The 14,793-nt window shown below is 47.8% G+C and overlaps 1 protein-coding gene across 3 annotated transcripts in view; it reads right to left on the minus strand.

Moving 5' to 3' along the window:
- Window positions 1-14,793, minus strand: part of OSBPL10 (oxysterol binding protein like 10) — a 291,962-nt gene that overhangs the window by 15,012 nt on the left and 262,157 nt on the right. For all 3 annotated transcript variants that reach the window (XM_087430665.1, XM_004419456.3, XM_087430666.1), the window contains one exon: window positions 6,683-7,160. In XM_087430665.1, the coding sequence (XP_087286791.1) occupies window positions 6,683-7,160 (478 nt within the window). The remainder of the gene's footprint in view (window positions 1-6,682; window positions 7,161-14,793) is intronic.

Consider the following 14,793-nt stretch of genomic DNA (forward strand, 5'->3'; position numbering starts at 1 on the left):
CACAGACGGTGACTCGGGAACCCGTCTGCAGGCACCGGCAGCGTCGCTGTTCATAAGCACCGAGCACAGGGGTCACGTCTCTTACTAGAACTAATTGCCTTTCCCCCCAGCCTCAATTAAGAGGCTGTGCCATTTACTGGGCACCGGTTCTGGAGTTTCAGGGGGAAGCAGGTTTGCAAGAGCAGCCGAACGCACCTGGGCCTCCAGCAGGGCGATGAGTAGAGAGGCCCTTGCCTCCCCACAGACGAGGCTGCAGGGTTGACTGACAGTTTCACAATCAGGGGCTTCCGAGTCAGAGCTGAGGAACCTCGGAGGGTGGGGGGCAGTCTCTGAACTGCAACCTAAGTGACTTCAAGGCATAACAAAGCACTTCATAATGGCATTTTCTTGTAGCTAAATATGCCATAGCCTAAAGGCAATAATTTAAAAGATAAGCTCAAGTATTTACGTACAAAATTTCAAGCAGACCCATCTAAGAACTAATTTTTAAAATGAAGGATTGGAAAAAATTTTACTTCAAACCCAATCAACAAATTCATGGAATGTGCTAGATGAGTGCAGGGAGTAAGTGAGGAAAAGAAAAACATTCAGCCTCCCCATGCCCCACCCCCCAAAGGAGCTTTGAATGCAGGAACCAGAACTGTCTGCTTTAAAGTTTGGGGATTCTTACAAGTATTTTGTGTGAAAAATAAGATCAAGTGTGTTGCAGAGTACACATGTAATTAACACAAAGAAAAGCAGATATAGCTACTGAAAGGACTTAGGCCTCACAAGAATGAGCCAACGGTCCTCTGACTGTCCCCAGGTCCACGCTCAGCAGGAATAAACTGGGTGGGTGGCCAGGAAGGGCTATGTCCAGGGAGGGGTGTTCCAGAGTCGTTTCCAGAATTTTCTTTCTGATCTCAGCACTCTGAGAAGTTCTAAGTAGGATTTTCAAGCAGGTAGAAAAAGTGAGAGCAGTAAATTCTAACTCTATTCAGGGACAGCTACAGTGGAGGGCCTCGGGAGAGGGTGTATACGGCCTCCCACCCACCGCATGAAGAGCTCTGCCCGCATCTGAGCATGCCCCTCCGCTGCCTGTCAGGAACAGGGGAGCGGAGACCCTGAGACAGCACAGGCCTACCCTCTGGAGACACAGACACTCAACAACAAGAGAAAGTGAAGACATCAACTAACCTTGGGGACACAGTGGGGACAGCAGGGGTGAAAGGAGCCCACCACTCTCAAGTAGAGTTGCAGAGGAGATGACTGGCCGTGTATTCTGCTGGGCTAAGGAAGGAGCCTGTGGAAGGTGTGGCTTAAGTGGAAGGGCTGGAGACACAAGAGAGTTGACAGGATGGACGAGGGTACAGAGAATGGAGAGAAGAGGGGAGAGATGAGCCAAGTGTGCCAGGAGGGAAGAGCCACCATAAAAACGTGGTTGCACAGGCAGCATCGTCACACACCCGTGCCCTCACCTGAGCCCACTCCTGGTGGTGGGTGGCTGGGGGCGGGTGCAGCTACCAAATATGGTTAGAGAAGGAAGCATCACCCCAGCTGGGCAGAGACTGAGCATCTCTGATTGAAGAATTCCCTAAATCACTAGAAAGGGATTTGCAAATCTTTACCTTTATCAAAACTTTCCAGATATTTGTCTAATGTCAAGAATCCCTGCTTAGGGGCCCAGAGACTGGGAAATACCCACCTTATACTCTCATTTAAGGATCTGTGGTTTTCCCACGCCTTGACAAGTGGCGGGGAGCATTTCTGCCCAGTTCCAGGGAATCCCCAGAAAGGAACTTGAATAAACATTTTCTGGGTACCAGAAAGTACATTTGGTTTTAACAGAAGATATTACATTCACCCAGCACTTATTCTGGCTAATCACAGATTTAAAGTAAGTGTGTGTGTGTGCGTGCGTGTGTGTGTGTGTGTATAGGAGGGAGGAAGAAAAAAGATACAACTTGTCTGCCTACTTCTAGCTTTGTCACTGGGCCCTCCCCGTTCCACCTTCAGTCTATTCTCCACACAGCAGCCGTTAGGATGCTCCTAAAATCATGTCCACCCTCCACGGACTCCCATCTCACTCAGAGTAAAAGCCCAAGACCTTCCAGGTACCCCCCAAACCAGCCCCCCCATGCTCTGGCCCCTTCTCTCTGACCTTATCTCCCCCACCCACCCCTCACTCACTCTGCTGCAGTCACACAGGCCCTGTGACGTTCCTAGAACACCCCAGCCACATGCTCCTGCCTCAGGGCATTGGAACTCGCTGTTCTTTTTGCTTGGAACACCCTTCCTTAAGCCATCCACAGCCTTTACTCAGATACTCCATTCTTGTTGAGGTCCGACCTGTTAAAAATTACAACAGCCCCTGCCAGCACCCCACTCTCTATCATCCTTTCCTACTTTGTCTCGTTAGCACCAGTCACCATCTATCACACTGCAGATTATCTCATTTTCTCTCTGACTTGTCCATTAGAATGTCACCTCCCCAAGGGCAGGGACTTCTGTCTGTCCCAGTCACTGCTGTGTGCCTGACACCAAGAACAGTGCTGTTCATGTCACAAATGAATGGATGCACGGGTAAATGAATCAACAAACCCATGGACTGATCTGAGCCGCCCCCTGTTAGATAAGGAAGTAAACACACTGAAAACAGTATCTCAATAGAATGTGCAGGTAATCGACTCACATGGGCGGAGAAGATAAACTGAAGGTGTGAACTGCTCAACGCCCTGCCTTCTCTAGCAAACAAATATACTTCACCTCCAAATAATTTATTATGTGGGGAATTTAGAATAATAAAACTAAACAGAATGAGAGGAGTCTCCTGAATACCAATTTTTGTTTTCAAATAAAGGAGAAGACTTGACCAGTAAGTACAAACCTCAGGGCATTAGGTGGGCCTTTGGCAATCTACAGAAACACAGAGCCCCAGATACGTCAAAATCAAGGTGAATGCCGCTCCCATTTCTCATTACAAACCCAAGTATACTGATCAGTGCAAACATAAACCTCCCACACGGGCTCCTTAGCAAGCCTCTTCCTTGCATTATCTTCCCTGCCTTCAACAGTAAGAGCTACCCGAGGTGTTCGAACCCAAGCTCTTGGCACTGCAGGAGTCAGCAGCCTTGTTGGGACCTGCCATGTGGCTTTTACCCAACAGTGATGCACAGGGGCAGCTCCCTGTCGCGGGTTCTGAAGAGAAGGATGAGTTGAGAGAAACAAATGGTCACTGGGATCAGAAGAGAAGCCTGCGAGGAAATACCCCATCTCATACCTCTTCCCCTCCCCCTCCGGAAGCACACCTGAATCAACTCTGTCTTCTCAGCTTCAGGGAGACAGGCCTCAACAGCCCTGGTTATGCCCCTAGAGGGACCCTAAAGCCCTCCGGGCAGCCACCACCTCTCACCTGGTCCTCCACCTGCTGCTCACTCCACCCCCTCTATATTCCTAGGCTTGTGGCCTCCTGTGATTCCTAGATCTTCTCCTATTCTGATTTCTCATCCACAGACCAGAGATGAGTTGATGACAGATGGTCCCTGCCTCAAGGAGAGGCCAGTACCTTCCTGCAGCCCTCCTCACTGGGTTGTGGCAAGGGAAGGATGGTATCAGGTGTTAACGTGCCCTTGGGCAAATTGCTCCCCTCAGGCTCCTCTTCTGGAAAGCGAGGGGCAGCTGGACTCATCAGACGTTTGCTAAGCATTTTGAAGCAACTGAACCATTCTGGAAATGAACTCCTAGAGAAGTCAAACAGGTAAACAGGTAAAAGTGGAGACGCTCAGGTTGGAGTTGGGTTGGGAGTGAGCCCCACCACTCACTCCCTTCACCCATCTCATGGCATGAGCCCTCTGTGGAGCCCTGGGATTCTCTACGGCACAGCTGGAAACCCTGGGGCTTGAGAGATGGATAAGTTCTCTTTCAGCTACAAGATTCCATGGTCCTGTCATCACTGGAAACAGCTCTTCCTTAAGAAGAAAGGCCACTTCTGACTACTAATCTTGGAGTGGAATTTTCCTGATTGGAAATGGTTGCGACGTTGCACTCCCACAGCAGAGCACGTAAGGGAGAAATAATATTCATTGTTGGTGTGGTTTATTTAAAGAGGAATGTGTTCATCCTTCCCTCAACATATACAACCCATCCCCATCTGAATCATGCAGAAAGACTAAAACCAAGATCAACCTGATGACAGGTGAGTCCCTGGTCTCCCTCTCAAGTTGATGAATTTCCCTTTGGTGAATTTCTGAATCCTGACTGATCCCTGAGAGGAAGGTGCAATTAGTACAGAGTCAGTTGGCTGAATACTGAGCCTGTGTGCATGGAAGACCCCCATGAAGGCCCGACATTGACGCTGGGCTCGTCTCTGGTGTTCTGGATTTGCTGTCTTATCTATGCATGGAGGATGAGCATTTCAGAGGGTAAACCTACAGCCCAGAGACAGAACAGGGAAGTGGAACCCAAGAGTGGTTTTCTTCCTCAACAGTACAATGGCACTCAAACATTAAATAAGGAAGAATTGTCGATACTTAGTGTCTCCAAGTCCTGTCCTCCCATTCTCTCTTGAATCTATTTCAATCAGATTTTCACTAGCGCCACTCCACTGACAGCCCTTGTCAAGGTCACCAATAACCTTCACAGTCCAAACTCCAATGCTCAATTCTCACTTCTCATCTTCCTGGATTAATCAGCATCATTTGACACAGCTGATCGCTCTTTCCCCTCCTTGAAACCCTTTCTTCACTTGGCTTGCAGGAAACACATTCTCCCATTCCATCTACTTCTCTGGCCACTCCTCCTCAGTCTCCTTCACTGTTTACTCCTCACCTTTTAGACATCTTAACGCTGGAGGGCTGCAGGGATCAGCGCTCACTCAGCAACCCCGTTAGTCTCCAGGCCTTAAATGACAAGTTTTTACCTCCCCCCAGAACTCCAGCCTGTTTATACAATTGTCTACTCAAGCACTTCCCACGAATGTCTAAACCATAACACAACCTCACTGAGCTCCTATACTCTCTATCCAAACTAGTTTTCCCATCCCTAGCCCTCAGTCTTCCGCATCTCAGTTAATGCTATTCCATCCTTCCAGTGGCTCGGATCAAAAGCCGTGGCATCACCTTTCTCTCATACCTCACATCCAATCCAGAGGCAAATCCTCTTGGCTCTCTCTACTTCAGAATACATCCAGACCCTTACCATGTTTTATCTCCTCCATCATGACCCCCTCGTCCAAGCCACCATCATCTCTTGCCTGGATTATTATCATAATCTCCCAACGGGTCTCCTTGCTTCCACCTTTGCCCCTCTTGTGGTCTATTTTCAACAAACAGCTGGAACAATGATTCTAAACTATAAATCAGATCATGGTACTCTTCTGCTCATAACCCTCAATGGCTTTGCCACTCACTCAGGGTAAAAGCCAACACCTCTCGCAATGGCGCCAGAGGCCCTACATGATCTGGCCACAGTCATCTCTCTGAGCTCATCTGTTCCACTCCCCGCCTCCTTCACCTGGCTCCAGCCACGTGGGCTTCCTGTCTTCCACCAACACACCAGGGACCACCCTGCCTCTGGGCCTCTGCCTTGTTCTTTCTGCCATACACACTATTCCCCTGATCATTGACAAGGCCTGTCGTGCACCACCCTCTTCGGGTCTTTGGTCAAATGGCACCTTCTCAGTGAGGCCTTCCTGGCTGCCATCCCAACCCATCCTACAGCCCCACTGCCCTCTCCCCACCACTCCCAGGTCCCTTCCCTGCTTTATTTTTCTCCATAGCACTTAACACCTTCCAACAGAGGCAACATAATTTTATTTCCCCAATAGACTAGAAGCTTCATGAGGACACATTTTTTGGTCTGTTTTGTTCATACAAGTATCCATAGCTCCTAAGACAGTGTCTGGCATCCAGTAGGGCTCAATAAAAATGTGCTCAGTGAATGAATGGGGTTCTTATCTCATGGGATTTCGGAAGGGCTTCCAAGGAGCCATGTACTCCCTGAAACTGAAAGTCAAACTTGGTGGTGGATTTTTTTTTTCTGAGAAGAGATCTACAGCCTTAGCGTCTCAAAGGAATCTGACACTCAAAAGAAGCTGAAGAACCGCTAATGCAGACGCTTGAATTTAACAAGGATTATTCTAGGTTTCTTCAAACAATGAATAAACTGCATTCGCAGCTATTTGCTAAAACAGGACCGTGTGCTCCACGAGCGGTGTGATTGCACTGTGTTCTTGCTTCAGAATCTCTAGCACAGAGTCCAGAGATTAGCCTTGGGAATTTTTATGAGCAGATTTTGAATAGGCAGCACTATTATCCTCATTGCCTGTGAGCCAGAACACCGGTGAGAATAAAGAAAAATGTGTTTTCACAGATTTGGAGCCAACTCTAATACTCATGCAAGGCTGAAAAAACAAGTACATGGAAGGCAGCTCACATACGCAGAGCACGTAAAGAGCCAGGCGGGCAGCCGGCCAGGCAAAGAGCAGCATCTCATCTAGTCCAGCACCTTGGCCCCACTGGGAAATTACCAGGACCTGGTCCCCAGTTAACAAAACCCGCCCCTCTTTCCCACCCACCCACTCACTCCCAATTCCCAAACAAAATAAAAGCAAAGAACTCTACATACAAAACCATCGATCATCTATCAAGTATACAAACGTCACTGTGTCAGAGCCAAACTCCATCATACACACGACGTGGCTTACCTTCCCCTATCATAGAGACCCCCACGGACATGCCCATGAACTTGCTTTTGGTCCATACATGAGTGTTGACGCACAGTCTCTTCTCCTTGCACTCACAGTAGAAACAGGAGATAGGTGGGTGATGGGATACTTGCTCAGCCACAAACCTTAGCTTGTAGCTTTTGGAAGGGTCGTCAGCCACTGGGTGTTCGTGGCCGGCAGGAGAGTGGGGAGCAGTCCTTTTCGGCTTGACCTTGTCCTTGGGAACTTCCCAGGAGCAGTGAAACGTCTCGCCGATGATGGGGTTGTAGGGCTTCTTGGCCAAGGCCCCCTTGCGGCCCTCGTGGAAGGCCGTGAGATAATACTCCACGAAGCAAATGACTCTCTCCTCGGGCGTGGCTCCAGCAGTTACGGCCAGCAGCAGGTCTGGGTGCGCCATAAAGTCTGCATACATCTCCAGCAAGGATCGCTTCTCCAGAATAAACGTGGGAAGCACCACCTGCATTCGGAAGGAGACAAAGGCAGACAGGAAGCCCTGTGATGATACAAAAAAGCTGAAAAGGAGAAAAGGAAGTCTGCAACCACCGTCAAGCAAATTCAAAATGGTTCAAGCTAGGGAGCAGTTTCTTTTGATTTGTGCACAAATGACAAATCAGGGGAAACAATATCGAAGAAACTGGAAGTGGCTGCCGTGGTGGCATCAAAGCCAACCCTGCTTCATGGACAAGACTGTTCTGAGCGACTTTCTTCTCTGCTAATCTGAGCTAAAACCACAGCATTGTCTCTCTCTCCACTGCCATCACTCTTCTAACACACAGCCCTCTTCTACTCCCCAGTATTCAGAGATGTGAAGAAAACAGCTTGGAAGGCTTTTCGTATTCTTCCTGACATCAGGCACAACCAACGGGGATGCTCAGTGTACCCCACAAACGGGGGGGGGGGGATTCGGGGTTTTGTTGGTGCCGCATCAAAGTTGGTGCCACACCACCACCAAGTGTCGATTTGGAGATCTCTTAGCATAAATATCCCCAACAAGATCAAGGCAGGGGAGCAGTATGGAAAGGGCCCCTGGCCCAGGTATCCGGAAGGCAAGGCCAATTAGCAGGCAAATGTCCACAGAGCTGTCACGGAGAAGAGGGGCCATTTGTGGAGGTTGCTCCACAAGGCTGGGCCAGAAGAAATGAGCAGAAGTTACAAAGAAGTGGGCTGGCACTTAATACAGAATCTTCTGGTAAATGGACTGGCATTAGGACTACCCCTAGGTTTGTTATTGGCCCCATTACTGAAGATAAGTAGAAATCTGGATGGCTCTGTCAGAGATGGGACAAAGAGACTCCTTGTTGATGGAAAGTGGATCCAGGTGGTCACTCAGGTGCACTACAACCCCAAATGCCTGCAATCCAATGATTAGGTCATTTATGCAAATGAAGGACATTCCGGAACTGGGCTAGAAAGCAGGTAACTTATTACTATTACTGAGATATGAAGGAGAGCAAGCCTGTTTCCCACTGCTCTAGAGTGATGGTAAAATGACTGTTATTGGGTATTATTATTCCACCTACTCAGCTGCAAGACCCAGCTTGCTTTGACCTGGAGCATCTCACACAGCTCCTCCTCATATGGAGTCACAGGATTTTGAAGCTGGAAGTCTGGCCTTGACCTGCTGGCTGCTCCCTGACACCCTCAGAGTGAGGGAGAGGAGCCACACCAGGGCAAGCTAGTTGACCAAGGTCACGCAGCTGGTTTACCCTCCCTCCTCACATGACCAAGTCTGTCCTTCCTTCACATGGTCCTTAACTCCCATGAAGACATTTGCAAGGGGGTTCATGGCTGACCGAATATCACATGGCTTACAGATCTGTAACCCTGCCTCCACTTCAGTTTGCTAAGACCCTTCCTTGCAAAGGATGTAGAGTCAACGGAAGAGAGACATTCAACGGAAGAGAGACATCCTGCGGGGAAGAACAGACTGACAGGCAGACGTGAGAGTAGCAAAGCACAGAGATTTCAGAGGAAACTAGAGAAAGCCCAGCCCACTGGAGAGGCGACGCTGGTATCGTTTTTACCATTTTTCTATCTTTCATTTAAAACTATGTCAGAGGAAAATGTAACCGTGTTGAGTGAAAGAGCAGCCAGATGTGAAATTGAACATGTAACACAATCCAAGTATCATAAAAAGACCCCAAATGTTAACATGTCTCTCTTGGTGATAGAATTGAGTGATTTTTACATTTTTTTCTGAGTATCTTTCTGCTTTGCTTTTATAATATACTAGAAAATTATTTAAAACACAACCCTGCAAATTAATGGAGATGTCCTAATTTTCTTTTAGCCACTACTTGACAATTGAGAATCTAGCTGCCCAAGGATCTGAGATGGCCAGAAAAAGTATATCCTGGCTCAGAATGGCCTTCAGATGCCACTGTTATTACTTTCTACGTCTTTTTGTGGGGACAGGTCACATTCAACAGCCATCACTATGCTCTCTGGGGTCTGCCCTTCCACTGAGGCTCACGGGCCAGGCTGCTGTTCTCCCTGGGACCTCCCACCACAAGGTGTCTGATGACAGAGTAAAGAACAGAGGCAAAGACCCCCAAACACTCCCCACCCCTCCCTCTCTCTCCCCACAGCCGCTCCAGGTCTCCCCTAGGAACGCCCCGGACAGGCTGTGCAGGTTGGGGACTGTGGCTTTAAGCAGCCTGGGGAACCCCCCCCAGTGAGGCCAAATCAATTAAAAAGGGAAAGATGCCACAATGTCCGCATCTCCAGACCATCCCCAAACCAGTTCCTGCTCTCTCCATTCCCAGTGCCCAGCCAGGGGGTCCTCGGATGAGGAGGCAAGCCAGGGCAGGGAGCGGGCAGAAGTACACTGAGGGTGGACAGCCCTTACAGATAGAACTCCAAGTGAAGAAGACGCCACGACCTTGACTTGCACCCTTCTCCCCGCCCTGGGGCAACGGGGCTTCTCTGGCAACAGTTCCACCTCTGGACAACAAGAATTCTCATGTTTGTACCCGAGACTGAAATTACAAGGAAAGAACCAGCTACAATATTTACTCTCTCATTATGTACTTTTCAAAAGGGCAAGAATTTAAGGTTATTTCCCCTAATTTAGTCAGCATTTCTGAACTCAGAAGCCGAAGGATTAAAACAAAATAAATAAGAAAAAGCATCCACTTGGAACCCCAAATCACTGAACATCAGAACCAAAAACGCCCTTCAAGCTGATGGAGGTCAATACCCCAGTCTCACAGGTGAGGGGTCAGAGCTGGGGAGGAGAGGAGGGAAGGCCCCACGCCTCGGCCTAGGGGCAGGCAGGGAACCTCAGGCTCCCAACTGCCACCCCAGAGTTCTTTCCATCGCCCCTGACACATCACACTTATCTGCTTCTGGCTAATGAGAACATTTTCCTTCCCTCAGCGGCCGAGGGAGATAAGAGTTCACTGGACATGAGAACTGGGACAGCTGGGCCACCCCATCCACTGTCCTGATTAGTAAGTGGCAGCAGGAGGTGGTGGCCCAGGGAAAAGGGTAGGACATGAGCTCCACCTTCTAGTCCATTCTACTCTTCCCAGGATGACAAGGCAATCCACCATTAACTATCATTAATGTTACAGATGGGAGATTATCGGCAACTAAGAAAGGACGTGCACAGCGCCCCCTCTGGAAAAGTACAGCTGTAGCTCCTAACTCGCCATCCAGCCTTCTGTCATGTCCACATTTATTTCTTTTCCACACCACAGCCAGAGTCATCTTACTAAAGTCTCTATAAGAGATAAAGTCCAACCTGTGTCCCCCTTCCCTCACATTATCCCTCACTTTCTGCCCCTAGCCCTCCCCTGACAAGCACCCCCACACACACACATTCACTCCTGTTTCCTTTTCCTGCCTCGTCTAAATGACAAACAGCTTTCAGCTCAAAGTTATCTCCTCTATGAAGCTTCTTCTGACAGCTCCCGCTGCGAAGACTAAACCAACAAGCCCCTGCTTCACAGCCTCACTGCACCCCACACATATCTCCATCAGAGCATCCTCAATGTTCTGTTTGCTCTTATTAATGCTATAAAGAGCATTATTGGGACAATTTGGGGAAATTTTACTACAGCCTGTATATGAAATAGTATTGTATCAGTGTTAAATTTCCCAAGTGTGACAAATGTCTTCAGTAGGAGAATGTCCTTGCTGTTAGGAGATATTCACTGATGGACGTAGGGGGAACTGTCACGTCTGCAATGTCCTCTGAAATGGTTCACAAAAAACAAACATACACATATAGATGCACGTGTATATGTGGGGATGCAGATGGAGAGAAGGAGAGGGAGACAGAGAGAGGCAGTGGAGGAGGAAGGAGTGGGAGAGACGAGAGAAAGGAGAAGAAATGCAGAGTGGCAAATGTTAACAATCAGCCAACAGAAGCGGGAAATATATGGGAGTTCACTGTACCATTCTTGCAACTCCGCTGTAGACTGGAAAATGTACAAAGTAAACAGTTGGGGGAAGGGCCGGCCCTGTGGCCTAGTAGTTAAGTTTGGCGTACTCTGTCGGCAGCCCAGGTTCAGTTCCCGGGTATGGACCTACACCACTTGTTGGCGGCCCCGCGGTGGCAGCGAACCACATACAAAATAGAGGAAGATTGGCACAGATGACAGCTCAGGGCGAATCTGCCTCAAGTAAAAAGAGGAAGATTGGCAACAGATGTTAGTTCAGGGCAAATCTTCCTCAGGGGGAAAAAAAAAAAGTTGGAGGAAAAAGGAAAAAGGCTCTACTAGGGATGCAATACCTGAGAACTTATAAAGACAACCCTCCCAAAATTGCAGACTCAGGGAACGTGGTCTCACAGCCAACAGCAAGTCAAGCCCACTAGGTAGATACTCTGCACTTGACTTTGGCTTTGTCAGAGCTGGAGAAATAGAATGCCTGGAGGGATGGCAGAGAAGGGGTTGGGACTGGAATGACTAAAATCTCTTTTGGTGTTTGTGCAGATATCAGATCAACGGCTTTGAAGACCAGCACCTTAAATGCTCTGGCCAGACAGCACACTTTTCATTAAAGCAGACTTCTATCTCTCGTACAATCTCCCTGCTTATTTTTTTTTTGGTGCCTTTGCAAGTAAGTCACTTAATCATCCGTTCCTTGGGCAGTGGACACTGGAGACACGCAGCCAAGAAGTGGTGAGTACTAATGGGATGTCAGCCTCCAACAGAGAGGAGAGCGATGGCCCAGCTGTTCGGACTGATGGCAGCCAAATGGCCGAAATCGCTACTGGAGACGCATCCAGCCATCAATCAGGGCTGCCTTTTCTCCCACTAACATAATTAAGACAATGAACTCCTCTGGGGAAAGGAAAAAAAAAGAGAAGATCTGCACTCAGGACTCAGAGAACTATTTAATTACATTTAAAGTTACATCAATCTAGAAGTAAATAACTAATCTTCAGATTGGGCTCTTGGAACTTGGAAATAATTGATCGCCCATCGAGAAAGTCAAAAGGCCCCCAGAAAGAGTGAGAAAGTCAAAGTTCCCCCCAACAGGGAACACAGCAAGCTTCTACAAAGGAAGGTTGAGACAGGTGCAATTTTCTGCAAAGAAACATCAGTTAACTTAATAACCTTGAGAATCTTCCACCTATGTAATACTCTGTGCTAAGACTGGCAAACCCACCCAGTGCAGACAAGTGAGGAGAGGCCAAGACCAACCACCGAGACTGATCTATGTAATCCTTTAAAGAAACCAGGGGAAGGACACAAAAACCCAACCTTACAAAATAAAGGGTAGATAATTCACACTGCCAAAGCTTTCCTTCCTTAGCCAACAGGATGTTCCCTTGGGTTTCCTTAAAGTGCCAGCTCCCTTCATACCCATCTCACCGTGCTCAGAACATCACAAAAGGCATTCATTAAAATTTCTGTTGGATGGAAAGAGTTTGAAATAAAATTTTACTTTTTCCAAGAAGATATTTACTATATCTAGAGAGAGACATCTGTTGAAATCAACCCCTGTGTTCCCTCAAGAGTCCCAGACCTCGGCCTGCAGAAGGGAGTCAGAAGCTGTGAGCCAAGGTTCATCTCTTGGCAGCTAACCACGCGTACTGGGGCAAGTTCATCTCTCCAAGACTCAGGGCTGGCCCCGTGGCTTAGTGGTTAAGCGTGCGCGCTCCGCTACCGGCGGCCCGGGTTCGGATCCCGAGCACGCACCGACGCACCACTTGTCCGGCCATGCTGAGGCCGCGTCCCACATACAGCAACTAGAAGGATGTGCAACTATGACATACAACTATCTACTGGGGCTTTGGGGGAAAAAAAAAAAGGAAGAGGATTGGCAATAGATGTTAGCTCAGAGCCGGTCTTCCTCAGCAAAAAGAGGAGGATTAGCATGGATGTTAGCTCAGGGCTGATCTTCCTCACAAAAAAAAAAAAAAAAAAGACTCACTTCCTCCACTGTAAAATGTGGAAAATAAGAATATCAATCTCCTAGGTTTTTCGGTGAATATTAAATGAGAGTGTAAAATTAGCCCAGTGCCTACCTGGCACATGGTAAAGGCTCACTCTGCTGGTGGTGCTTCTATCAGGGATCAGCATCCTCATCTGGAGACCAGGCAAAGACAAGGACAACGGAGATCAGACACAAACGTCACACAATATTTCAGTGACAAAGCTGAAGACTAAAAGCAAGTCTCCTAATGACCACAGAAGCCCCTGGGACCACCTCTGATGCTTCTGTAAATAATCAATTATTTGAGAAGAAGGAGAAAAAAAAATGTATAAAACAAGAAAAGTGTGGTAAGAATGTATGACATGTTTCACACGTAAAGCATTTACAGAAGTCAAGCCAGGCACAGTGCTTTGGGTTTCTCATTATCTGGTTCAATCTTCTCAATAATCTGTAAGCAGGTATGACTATTCCATTTTACAGATGAGAAAACTAAAGCCCAGAAGGGTTTTGCAATGTATACATGGCTAATTAAGTAGAGAGCTGGACTGTGAACCAATTCTGCTTGGTCAAGGCCTATGCTGGGTCCCTCATTGCCCCCAGAGGGCCTGAAGACTCACCATCACTCACGGGAACTCCTTCTGGAAGAGCAGGATTGATGAACTCCTGTTAATAGCACAGGAAGGGAGCATGGAGCTGACACACGTTGCCCCCTCAGGACATAGATTTATCAAGACCAGCTTAGGAAGCCAGGTTACTACTGTGTCCTCTATTAAAGGGCAAACATTTCAGGAGAGGTAGCAGGCTTTGCTGGACAGCATATTAAAATTTGGAGAGGAGCTGAAGGCATCAGGAAAGGGAAGTAGAAGCATCCCTGTGGGATGGGAGACCCTGAATAGCCACAGCTCTGCCTGGGGGGTAAACCTTGGGCCTTCTGACCCTTTTCATAAAAAGTTCCCCCTTATAACAAGGAGCTTACTTAGCACAGCAATGTTCATCTTTGCATACTGTGACTGACCCTGGAAATGCAGCCTAATAAAATCACTCGATCAAAAGAAAGAAGCTGTATATATGCTCAAGATGTCCACTATATCATTACAATATCAAGAAACCAAAGAGAGACAACATCACTAGTTACACTACTATTGGTTGAGGAAGTAACATGACGATGCAACATGTGGTGGACTGTCATACATCTGTTAAAGTGGACACAGGTCATGAGAACGTTCTCTTCCTTAAACTGGTGGTGAGTCCACGGATGTTTGTTGTAGTGTGGTTCTCTCTACAACCGGTCAACAAACTACAACCACAGACCAAATCTCCACGTGGTTTTACGAACAGTTCTATTGGAACAACTTAAACAATTCTTTAAGAATCATAGAAACTTACCAATGATCTCAGCAAGCTTCTCTTTCAAAGTATGAATCTTGTCTAACATATCCTTGACTGATGGGGCATGCATTGGTATCTTCAGGGTCAGGGACCTCATCGCCCAAGGAGAGCCCAATCCACTCTTTGTCTTGAACTAGTTTTAATCACCATCTGCATCCCCAAAACTCCCACCTACTCTATGGAATCAGCTGTGCCTTCTGGAAGGGCTCACAAACCCACTGTTCTAGAAGATCTCCCTCCCACTGGAATCCGTAAAACTGGAGTTTAGGCTAAAGCCCCTGAGGAATCCATACAGGTTACAAATAGACATA

Source organism: Ceratotherium simum, chromosome 5 (assembly GCF_057802395.1).
Source record: "Ceratotherium simum simum isolate JZ-2026a chromosome 5, ASM5780239v1, whole genome shotgun sequence".
Lineage (NCBI taxonomy): Eukaryota > Metazoa > Chordata > Mammalia > Perissodactyla > Rhinocerotidae > Ceratotherium > Ceratotherium simum.